The following is a 12,680-nucleotide window of genomic DNA, read 5'->3' as shown; positions in this document are numbered from 1 at the left end:
GCAGTCATGTGATCACTGCTAAAGCTAACCCATCATCGCAAATACCGGGAGGTCCAGTGTCACTGGTGCCTTCGGATCTCCTGCACTGAAAAGGTTAAGCTCAGTTATTTGCTGCGTGTCTTCCCTCCCACGTTGAATCACCCATGATCTATGATAGAAGACCCCTAGTGGCAGCTTTCATATATCACCGTTTGTGATCTCTATACAAAACACCTGGTTATTATCAGTCTCTTGCGATCTGTCAGCATCATTACAGGGTACCAAAACATCTACTTAGCATCAGTACACAAATAGAGAAATACAAGTAGAAGTTATAAATCATTTACTTTTTTCCTGATCAACGCATGACTGGTTTCTGTGCACATTCTTAACGGCGAGTTATATGGCCTCTAGTATTTTCAGGGCAATCAATCATTTTACTCCCTCGATTGGCACATTATTACAATGGTTTACTGCACTATTAGCAAAGGCATGGCCTAAATAACAGAGCATGGTCACACACATCTTTCTCTGGCTTTAACGCAACAACCGATTATTTGTTTGTGATTGTTAATAAGAACTGCCAAGGCTAGGTCACACCAAATAATCATGCCCAGTATCCTGAAACCAAAGAGGTGCAGCAATACAATTAATAAATATACCAGTATCATAGTAAAAAAAAAAAAAACGCATTACCTTTATATTTACCATTATTTTAAGCTCCCCGTGAGAAACTGGTTATTTTTTGTTATCGGCCAAACCTAGGCAGTACTGAAATTGCATTCCCAAGCCCTTACATTGTAAAGGTCAGGGGTAGGGCATATATATTTTTCGGCTCCTTATTAACCTATCCTAATAACCGCTTTTTCTGACATACTTTATGAAGATACTACAAGCGCATGACATTTGCTAGAGAATTATTACGCATTTTTATTAAAGTCATGAAGAACAGGAATAGACTTCTTGGGGCACAGTGGATAGATATAAAAAAACAAAATACAAAAAAGACAATATATAGTGTAGTACATCTCAAAAGTACACATGCGGATTATAACTAACTCTAGACACTCAGTTTTTTCTTCTTTCAAACATGTCGTTATCTTTTAGTATGTTGATTTCTTTCTTCCGGGAATTTATTCAGACCAAGAGTGGGGTTCCACAGTAGGATCACAAATATATATTGTGTTGTGGGTTTAGGTTCTGAGCTTACAGGGGCTGTGTGTTTGTAAATTTATATTGGTAAAACAATTTGCAGGTGTGTGTGTGATCCCTCCTTCTTGGTTTCAAACTCACTCATCCCACTTAAATTGCAGGTCTTGTTACACACGTCTATTAAGACTGTTCTCCCGCTATTAGAGAATTTATGAGAGATTTGTCGGTACAGTAGTGTTAGGACTTGCAAAAGAGGGGACACGGTGACATGGCTTACAAGCTAAAAATGCTCTGGCCAAAGAATTTAACTAAATGACCCTCATTTATGAAGAAAACTGAAGTACTTAACTATATAATGTCATATTTAATGTAGCATTGAGGCTTATTGTCTTGTTATATTACTTGAGATCACAATCTCAGTAGCACTCCTTTTTGACACAAATATATATGGTGTTGTGGCTTTGTGTTTTGTGTGAGTGTATAGAGTTAGTTTTAATCCATTGATGTACTTTATGGAGACATACTACACTATATATTATCTTTGTATTTGTTTCTTATATCAATCCACCACGTCCCATTCCTGTTCTTCGTTTGGGATTCCTAAGATCTTCTGGCTGCAACCTGCTGGTTGCACACTATTGCTCACCTCACGTGAGAATATACACGTTTAAATATTTAATTTCTCAATTATTCACTGTACATGACTTTGTATTATGCACTGTGACCATTTATATGTTGTGGTAAGATATATTAGCGCGGAGTCACCACTTTGTCATATATTCTTGGAAAATTAAAATAAAACCCATGTATTTATTTTAAAGCGCCGCACAAACACGCTTTATTATGAATATTTCTTAAAAATAGAGTAAATGAGGCTTTTTGCAATTATACAGTCTAGTATGCCAGGTTTCATTTTTCAATGGACATTAGCTACTACTTCAGCTTACGGGAGATTTAACATTTGATACCCACCTCTGTAATAAGCTTTTGTTATTGCATCAAACTCCTCCTGCCCAGCTGTGTCCCACAACATTAGCCGCACATCTTCATCATTTATCCTGAAAGACCCAACAAAAAAAAAAAAAGTGCCAGTGTTAGCACAGAGCCTCTTAACTGCACTTCCAAGGATACACAAAGCCCACTCCCATGTTCCATCTCATCCCCATATGTTTTCTTGGTTTGCCTGAATATTTCCCGGCCCATTAGGTTTGATTAGGTCGTCATCTGCCATGCCCAGGGAAAAGGAGTGGAATAATGTGTTCAGCCTGACGAGGCACTTTCTCCACAGCCCTCTTGGGTGAGGCCACAGAATTACAGTGCTGCTTTAATGCCAGCAGCTCATTAGGTTCTCAACACACTGTAGCTGTATAATGAATGTTAATAAAACCAGAGAAGTGAACCAGGAAAACGGCTCAGTATTACTGGTATCTTCTATTCTCCCTGGGATAAGCAGGTCCAAATGGTCTAGAGAGAGGGTGAAGAAACACATAGTAAAGGGGTATATGGGCAGCAAGTGTCACATAAGAGAAATTAAATTGATATACACACTTATGAAGCCATTACTTTAATGTGAGGTTATAAACCCTAGGGCAGGGGTAGCCAACTCGAGTCTTCAAGAGCTACAAATAGGTCAGATTTTCAGGATATCCCCCGTGTCAGCACAGGTGGCTCAGTCTTCATCTTCGACTGAGCCACCTGTGCTGAAGCAGGGATATCCTGAAAAACCTGACCTGTTTGTAGCTGTTGAAGATTGGAGTTGGCTACCCCTGCCCTAGAGCAACCAAATTAGCTATTAAAAAGGCACTGAATTGAAGATGCATTGAGGCTAATAAGGAGTATAGCACCAGTTTTTCCATAATTGTACTGTACGTATATCTTTATTTATATAGCACTATTTATGTACATAGCGCTTCATAGCAGTAATTCCCGTGACGGTCATAACACAATGGGAATAAGCTCTTCAGACAGAACAATAGGAAGAGAAGTCCCTACCCCGAAGAGCTTACAATCGTAGTGGTAAGTAGGAACGTACAGAGACAGTAAGAGAGCGTTCTGGTAAGTGCGTCTGCAAGGGGCCAAGGTCGATGTATGAGGTATAAAGTATCAGCCACGGAGCTACACAAATGCATCATTAAGGAGGTGTGTTTTAAGATGGGTCTTAAAAAGGTGGATAGAGAGGGTGCTAGTCGGGTATTGTGGGGAAGGGCATTTCACAGGTGTGGGGCAGTGAGTGAGGTTTAAGGCTGGAAATGGCTTTAGATACAAAAGGGGTAGAGTGACGCCATCCTTGAGCAGAATGCAAGAGTCAGATGGTGTATAGCGAGAAATTAGGGCTGAGATGTAAGGAAGGGCAGAAGAGTGTATAGCCTTGAGAGAGGAGAATTTTGTGTGCAATATGGTATTTGATAGGAAGCCAGGAGAGGGATTTCAGCAGGAGAGATGCCAAGATAGATTTAGATGAGAGTAAAGTGATTCTAGCAGAAGCGTTTAGGATAGATTGAAGGGGAGACAAGTGGGAAGCAGGAATGCCGGACAGCCGGAGGGTACAATAGTAGAGACTGATGAGAATGAGGGTCTGCGTTAGTTTTAGCAGTAGAGCAACAGAGTTAAGGGCGTATATCTTAGCAACGTTACGGAGGAAAAAACGACAGGATGCAGCTACATTTTGCATGTGAGAGGAGGAAAATGTGACCCCTAGGCAGCGTGCTTGTGATACTGGGTGTATGATAGTACTGCCAACAGTAATGGTCAGGTCAGATTTGTATATGTACTGTATGTAGTGAAAGAGATTCGAGCGCCTGTGTGGGGCTATGTTGAGAGCGCCAAAATTATTTTGTAACGTGTTTTATGTGGTCATTAACATCATGTTTATTGAGTGCATCAATACCTACCTATAACAACTAGGTGAGGGATGAAAAACCCCCACTTAATCTTTGTTTATTCTTGAAGTTGTCCAGACAACATTGGTAAACATTGTAACATGAAGTTTAAAGGGAGATTTGCTGCGCACTCATTTATTCCATCATTATTTAATATGCTATGCAGATACATAATCCCAATTATCCCATCTGATAAGTGGAGATTGACAATAGCAACTTCACAGTCCCTACAGTAAATGTAAACAATGCCAGACTTTAGTCATCATTAAAAAATACTTTTAATAGTTAATGGTATTAGTGATCTTGTTTCAACCTACTTCTACATTAAACATCACTGTTATTGGTTCAATTGGACTATTATGGACTGCACCAATATCATGGGATCAGTTATGCCATACCCCCTTCTCCCAGGCAACGTCTTGCAATATGTTATTTTCTGCTCTAAGCAGAAGCACTGTATCACAATTTCTTATCCTGCAGAAAAACAGCCTCACACCCTTTATGTTAGGGTGTCGTGAGGATATTATTAAGAGAGGTCACTCAGAGTTTGTATAAGATAAAACTCATGTTTATTGAGATACAACATGATAATAAGAAACACTAAGCAAAATTGTTAATAATCCAATACTTGTATTTATCTATCTATGCAGAGATTATTTACTTAGTATGCTGTCATACTCACAAACCAACTAGGTATTACGATATGTCATGCCAGTCTCGGTAGGTCTCGCCTGCTGTGGCTCGCCACCCGGTTCTGATCTAATTTGGCCTAACACTAACCTTTATTGCTCTTGTCATAAGTCATGATTATCTTTGTGAAAAACAAGGGAAATAACCCAAAAACTAGCAAAGTTTCCCAACTTATTTCTATCTGCATAGCAAATTAATCACAGGATGTCTGCGGTCTTACATCCGTGCCGTTTATCGTAAGCTCATTCTCTTCGACAAAAGGTGTGAAAACCTTCTCCAAGATTTCCTAGCTCATTAGCAAAATTCTATTTGTAAACCTCAGATAACTTATGTACCTATTCCAAAGCAAAGAACTAGTGAATATGCGACAGTATGCTCAAAGCTGTACTAAGACATATGTATGCTATGTATGTACCTGTGCTACCTGTAATCCATAACACCAATATAGGGCTGTATTGCTGATTGAGCCACGTGGCTCCAGTCAATAAGCAGATTCCATACCGTAGCAAACAATATGGGAATAATAGCGCAGAGCTTTTCTAATAAAGACATTCCCTATTTACCATCGCTCATCACTTCCAATAGGATGAATCACATGAAACCTTCAAATGTCACTTCAAAAATAAATCACAGTCTATAGTTTTTTATGAGGGGGGGGGGGTTGTGACAAGAGGTCTCCTATAGCTCTTGGCCAGCAACTCCAACTACTCCTCTTCGATCTTTACTAGTAGGAATTAGAAGCTAGATGGGGGGGAAACACGAGGCCACAGAAGAAAGGGGAAGATAGCGGGTTACATAAAGCAACTCTCATTTGTCCATCTTAGGGCTAATAGCATCATTTGTAAAAATGTGAATTGCATTAGTTTGCAGAGTTAAAACATGCAAAACAAAAATAAAGCGCAAAAAGGAAAAACACAGTAAAAATAATTGTCTTTATACCAATTAAAATAAAACTACATAATAAGAAAGTACATAAAAAGGATTCACATGAACCCACAATTCCACAATGACAAGGCACTAATGAGGATTCCTGCAACAAAAGCCCATAGATCTAGTGATGGAAAAAGTACTGGGAAATAGCTAGATGTTATTAGCTTGCATGTGGCTGAAACAGGGACCAGCTTTCATGCAAAGTCAGGGGAAAACCATCGCAATCGACCGAGCACCCATCGTCACGTCCGCGCCTCGATGCGTGATGACGTCACCTCTACGTGTTTCGCGTCCTGACGCTTCAGGAGGTATGTGACATACCTCCTGAAGAAGCGTCAGATGACGCGAAACGCATCGAGGAGCGGACGTGACGACGGGTGCTCGGTCGATTGCGGTGGTTTTCCTTCTTTTTGTTTGCACGTTTCCTATCCACCCCGCTGATCACGGGATAGTGAAAGCTGCAGAGGGAGAGCACATACTTTGAATCAAGGGGATCTATTGAGACTGCGCGCATCTGCTTTATTCTATAGCGTTAAAACATGGGCAGATCCAACCAAGGTGAACTAATGACAGTGACATGTTTAACAGAAAAAGGAAGGTACTGAAAGCGGTTAAACAAGAGGTATACCAAAATTAATTGGTGCTGGTCTTCAAACTGTATGGTTAACGGTACAGCAATCTCAAACAGAAAAATAGAGGGACTCTGTTCCCACAGCACTCACGAAAAGGCCACAACTGTCTGATGAAAGGCCACAGTGGCCTGAAACGCCTTGTGTGTACTGCTGCTCGACAATAAATTGAGATTCTTCTTACACTTGATAAGAAGTGTTGATCTGATCCTTGCAAAGACAAACCTGTAGACCGTGAAACTTTCCGGAGTGCGATCCCTGTGATGAAACCATGTTTAATTTGGTGATTGATGCCTTTTTGTACCCAGGGTGACATCTGTAAGTATTTTTGTATAACGTTGTACGCATGGTTTGTACGCACGGTGAGCTGAAGCTTGGGAGAGGTTTGATTTTATTCCCTTTGTAGTATATCACTTTGTACCCAGTTTGTACGCATGGTGAGCTGAAGCTTGGGAGAGGTTTGATTTTATTCCCTTTGTAGTATATCACTTTGTACTCAGTTAAGTGTTTGCACAACTAGCATGTTCGCTCTCTCCCCCTTCCCCATTATCTTCATTGGCTCCCTGATAACAGGATGGGCTAAGGGTAAAGAAAACACTTGCTTGACAAACACTTCCCCATGTAGCAGCCCCTAAGAAAATGACATTTGTAATCAATTCCATGCAAACTGTCAAATCTTTGCTATTAGCATGGTTAAATGTGGGTAGGAAATTCAACTAGACTTCTTTACAAAAGGTGGATATCTGGACAGCAATGTGGAATTGTACCTTTAAACGTGAAAGGGGAATATCACAGTTAAAATGCCAATGATATTGTAACTAAACTAATGTTGACTGGAAAGCAAATGCACCCTTACATACTGTGATGGTGAAGGGGTACCCAGGCCATTAATAAAGCTATTTGGCCCGGCTGTGTGCCCCTGAGCCAGATTAGGAATTGTAGAGTTTCAGCTCTGCAACCCAGCAAGGGTGATAATACTGCAAATGTATTCAAAATGCCTGTGTCTCACCCCCCAGGGATAATGGGGCGAGAGTAATGCTATGTATCAGCTGTATAAGCCATGTAACAGGATTCCCCTGAGTCATAGTGGGTAAATGTAAAGTATCAGCTCTGCAGCCCACTGCTGGCTGCAAGCCTGTAAATGTTTTAGAATTGTCTGTGTGTGTCCCGCTAAGCAAAAGAGAACCACATCATTATGCCGAGTTACATTGTATCGGTTATGTATCGTTTGTGCGCATTGCAATAGTGTTTCACTGCCAACCGCAAGAAAGGAAAAATGTTTTTAAAAACCAGCAGCCTTGTGCGTAGCATATAAACAGCAATCTAACTTTGGATAGGAATTTTCCAGCGCTCTGATTTTTTCTATGTATACTGCTAGGGGGTAATCATTAAACCGGTTATGTTTTCTGTATTAGAAACTTTCATAAGAAGTAATGAATGAAAGTCCCCCTCTTTTTGGTGTATTAATATTATAAGGGTAAGGGGATTTTCATTGAGGACAGAACAGGTGGTGACACTTGGGGTATAAGTACTAGGCTTTAAAATGCATGGCAGGAAATCCCTGTGAGTAAGCAATGCATAATTTAACCCCGGACTTCTAAGGCACCCTGCGAGGATGGTCCCAGAATGTCTGAACAGGTCCGGAGTTACAATAGGACTTGATAGGTGAAAGTGCTAAGTGGGGAGGGGGAAGAGGTAAACAGTTTGTCCCTGACAGGTGTCCAGATGTCAGGGGGCAGGGAGACAACCTGTCACCAGGGAAGTGGGCTTGGCTAGGTATGCTAAGCGGCTTAGGGCCAAACTTCGCATATGCCCGTGGCCTACCTTGAAGCCTCTGCCAGGCTTCCTGAAGTATGGGCAAACCTTGCCAATAGGTGGGATGTTTTGTTTCCACGCCGCGATTGGTTACACAGTGTAAAGATAGGACTTGTGAGGTTTTAAAAAGTCCATGCAGAAAGTCAGGAGGTAGATTCAACATGCTGTAAAAAGATTCGCCTGAGATTCCATCTAAGATCTCTCCTGTAACCAGAGTCAACATCGTAACTAAGTGTATTTTCGTATTATTTTGTAAATTAAGCTGTGTTTATGTTCATTGTGTGAATAAATTACAATTTATTTTATCTTCCATTTTGCTCAATCAAAGGATCCGGTTATTTTTGTGTTAAAAGCATTGGTCTCCCGTGACACACCTTGTTTTTGTTTTTTTTTAACCTCAGAAAGTTCTAATAATAAAATATAATTCCTACAAACCAAGCACTGATATTCAAGTTAAATCCTTTTAGATACAAAGGTGGTCATGTTTTGTGAACTAGAACAAAATGATGTAAAGTAATTACCAATACGCTCTTTTCACAATGACACTTTGAAGAATAATTAACACAAACTAACATGGTGTTTGGTTTGTTAGTGACATTTTACATGATCTAATCTGGAACGCAAGAGAAAGAAGGGATTTATTAAACATGCAGTCCACTTATTGGAATAAAGTAAATGCAACCCCTGCAGTGTAAAAGTTTAAATGGTTATTTCATAATTACAAATATCTATTAGTTTTTTAAATAGAGCCTCAGAAGAATGACTGAAAAGTACAACAACATCAACCAATATACACTGATTGTTAGGGAATAGCTAGATTCTGCTGCACCTATGAATGTTGAAGCAATGCGAAAATTGCAGTGTTACAGACATGTTATAAAGAAGGTTTATAAAATATCTACGCCAACTATTTTAAGACCTCTTGAAAAAATATATGCATTAGAATATTTCACCAAAGTAGAAAACTCCTAATTTCACAATTTAGAAAGCAGTTGCCATTAGAGAATGTAAAGGCAATTTTGGAATTGGGAACGTGGAATTGCCCCTATAACGCAGACATTCAACAAAATTGTGTTTACATAGTGCATAGGCTATCATAGTAGTGGCCATTTTGTTTGTTATTTCAAGCAGTAATACTACATCCCATCCACTTCAGTCAGTGTATCCTTATACTACTAAGGTAACATTATCGATTGTTACAGTATACAGCTCAAACTGCTGAAAATATTGGCAACAAATTATCCCAAACAGAAAGTGTTACATTGCTTGTGCTAAAACCTACTATAGAAATCAAAGGTTGCTTTAAAACTCATTCAAAATTACATTAAGAGTTTAATAAAAAGTACATTAAGTATTATCTAATACTACAGTACTGATTGTTAAAAATAAAATAAAAAGCCCATACAAGATTTCACATGTTTTGCTCTATGTGGGCGAGTTACCCCACACAAAGTATTTTGGAATAATGTATACAGATATCCTGCTTTGATCTGCTTGTTTCTGATTACTAAAGCAGGAACATGAGCAATTTCGGAAAACAGATTGTGATGCTACTGATCCAATTGGCTGCCAGTAAGGTGCAGACTTGCAATGCCTTGTTGAAATTCCAGGCAGCGAAAGGGTTACATAATCTATATCTACTGCTTGGTTTGTGAAGTGAACAATTATTCTGTATTGTGATCATTCAGCAACCTTTATAAACCAACCCCATAATAGCTTTGTAACCAAGAAAACACACAGGGGGGGTGGGGGCTTGGGAGAAATAGAATGCTGATACATACTGAATTTGCCTCTCCAAGAAATCAACGCCAATGGTCTTTTTGTAATCCTTGGTAAAAATCCCTTTGCAGTATCTCTGAATCATGCTCGATTTCCCAACAGCGCCGTTTCCTACTACCACCACCTTAATGGCCACTTCCATATCCTCCTCCAACATTTTGGCAGTTGGGTATTTACAAGCAACGTAACTTTGGTTCTGGTATCTTGTTACTGTTCAACTTCAACCTGCAAACAGTAGAAATAATCTTTTGTTAACAACAGGTTAGATTGCGCAAACTAATACAATGCAGAATCATACCGTAAGACAAAATGCTTGCAAGCAAGGTGGTTATTCACTAGGGTCAGCTGCGGCATAACGCACACGTTCCACCTTTAAGTGCCATTGACTTGAATGCCAGTGTAACACTGGTACTGGTGTGTTGACCTGCAAGCGACCATAGTGAATCACCCCCCAGAAGATCTGTTTTCAATCTTTTACAGCCAGAGAGATCTGATAAACATGGCCATGTGGTGGTGAATTGTCTGGTTTCTAGCACTCCGTGCCCTATATAAAGATAAAATGGTACAGGTACAGCAAATCCAGAATCCTTACAATGTTCTGTTTGGCACCAATGGCAAAAGTATTGTGCTCATGATCACGTAACTCATGGCGTTCTATGTCAGACACCAGTGCATTGACTCCCAACCACTGTTCCATGAACCAGCAGATACTAAACGGATTTGTGCTGGTCCCTGAAAAATAAAATCCCATCTGCCACAAGCTGGGAATTGCAGTTCTGCTCCTGGTAAGATGACCTTCTACTAAGAACAATCACAAGGCAGAAACATATTTAGGAAATCCAACTACATATTGTGATGCAATATAAAATCATTGTCGCTAGCTCCCTGGCAGTGAAAGGGTGAAAACGCCAATTTGTATTTTCAATATCCATCTTCCACTCACACCCCATACCTGCACATAGACAAGTGTGTGGGCAGTTTAGTAAATACCAGTATTAATATGATATAGATCAAGCAGTCCCCATATTTAGCAGCGTCATAAATGACAACAGTTATTTTTCAGCTGAACGCTTCATATTTCAATATAATATTTGAGGATCAATACAAATTTCGCTCTCCCAATGTACACTGAGCTGCATATGGAACAACAATAACACAACAACAACACAGCACTCCTCTTCCAAAACACCTCCCAGCATCTGGCAAATGAGAACACCGAGTGGTCACAAGTTGGTATTTATATTTATATTTAAACTTATTTTTTTTCTTTCCATATTTCAAATATAGTCCATGCAGTGACACCTAAGCTGTTCTCAACATGTTATAACCAGCGGTAGTAAAATTACAAATGTAGGAGCAACTAAATACAATAGGAGTCAGTAGTATGCTGAAAATACAACTGTGGTCAAAGTGAAATAGAATGTATGAACTAGCCATGCACAGGAGACACATTTTCTTCTATCTGACCGATGTAATGTCAATTTCCACTGTTTATAATCTTAAGAATGAGCTGGAGGTTTACGCCACCCTGAGAACATAAGAAATAACCTTATTTTAAAATTATTTAATATATCCCACTACAATATAAAGATAGTTCTTCATTTGTCTATAACCTGTCTCCACGTTATTGAATTTTATGTAATGTCCTTTAGGTTTACACCAATATTAGAATGTGAATATAAAGCAAATTAATCTTTTGTAACTAGTACAATATAAATATCATTCACACTGCAGAAAACTTTGTTATCTTATAAATGTCTCTGACCACTCCTGGGAAGATTGGCAACTTTCTTGAATGTTTTCCACTTTTCAATAATCTTTCTCACTGTAGAATGATGGACTTTAAATTGTTTGGAAATGGCCTTATAACCCTTCCCAGATTGATGGGCAGCAACAATTGCTTCTCTAAGATTATTGCTGATGTCTTTCCTCCTTGGCATTGTGTTAACACACACCTGAATGCTCCAGACCAGCAAACTGCTACTTAGCATCTTAATTCCTATGGAAGCAGTAAGAGTGTACTTAGTTTTTCACACATGGCTTCTCCATTTTGGCTTTATTTTTGTTAAATAAATCATGGCACGGTGTAATAGGTCATGTGTTGTTGTTCATCTGAGGTTGTATTTACCTAATTGTAAGACCTGCTAAGGAACAGATGATTGTTTTTATGTCCTGATATGTAAATCCATCGAATTCAAAGAGGGTGTACTGTCTTTTTCACACAACTGTAAGAGTTAAACAAATAGGCTTCTTTGATTGGCTAGAAGTTGGCTTGTCATCATAGAACAAACATGTCATGTCTGTCATAAAACTGTCAATCTCACAGTTGATTTACGACAGGGGTGTGCTTATGTTGTTTTAGTGGGGGAACAATCGTACTTAAGTCTGAGCAAAGTATTATGAAAATCAGATTTGGTGTGTTTTGGACCAAACCCGTGTTTTCTCAATCCTTTGCCAATGACCTCTCTGGGAGAAAATCCTGACATATTGCATGGTAACACGTAGCGTATAGGGATTTCTGTTTTTGTTTTATTTTGTTATTTTAAGAAACTGTCCTGCATTTATTGTAACTGTATGCTCATGTAACCCTTTTTCTATAATCTAAGCACTGTATTTTTATATATTAAAACATTTAATAAGTGAACCTTCTATTTTTGTTGCTGAAACTGACTATTTGTGATGGGAGAGTTGTTGAGAGAATCTTTAAAAACAAAACAAAAAAAAAACAGTGCATAGAGGTTACAAGTTTACAAAGGCATGTAAAGGCATGTAAAGGTTAGATAGTAGATGAGGTGGGGAAAAAAAGACATATGTCCATCCTATATTT

At 39.1% G+C, this 12,680-nt stretch overlaps 1 protein-coding gene across 4 annotated transcripts in view; it reads right to left on the bottom strand.

Annotated features, from left to right (window-relative positions):
- RAB23 (RAB23, member RAS oncogene family) overlaps positions 1 to 12,680 on the bottom strand; it is a 35,269-nt gene that overhangs the window by 11,188 nt on the left and 11,401 nt on the right. For all 4 annotated transcript variants that reach the window (XM_075598114.1, XM_075598115.1, XM_075598116.1 and 1 more), the window contains exons 2-3: positions 9,856 to 10,078; positions 2,104 to 2,189 (exon numbers count right to left, since the gene is read on the bottom strand). In XM_075598114.1, the coding sequence (XP_075454229.1) occupies positions 2,104 to 2,189; positions 9,856 to 10,010 (241 nt within the window). In that variant the 5' untranslated portion in view covers positions 10,011 to 10,078. The remainder of the gene's footprint in view (positions 1 to 2,103; positions 2,190 to 9,855; positions 10,079 to 12,680) is intronic.

The sequence above is a fragment of the Ascaphus truei genome, chromosome 4, assembly GCF_040206685.1.
Source record: "Ascaphus truei isolate aAscTru1 chromosome 4, aAscTru1.hap1, whole genome shotgun sequence".
Lineage (NCBI taxonomy): Eukaryota > Metazoa > Chordata > Amphibia > Anura > Ascaphidae > Ascaphus > Ascaphus truei.
This window is presented reverse-complemented; position numbering and strand designations above follow the sequence as displayed.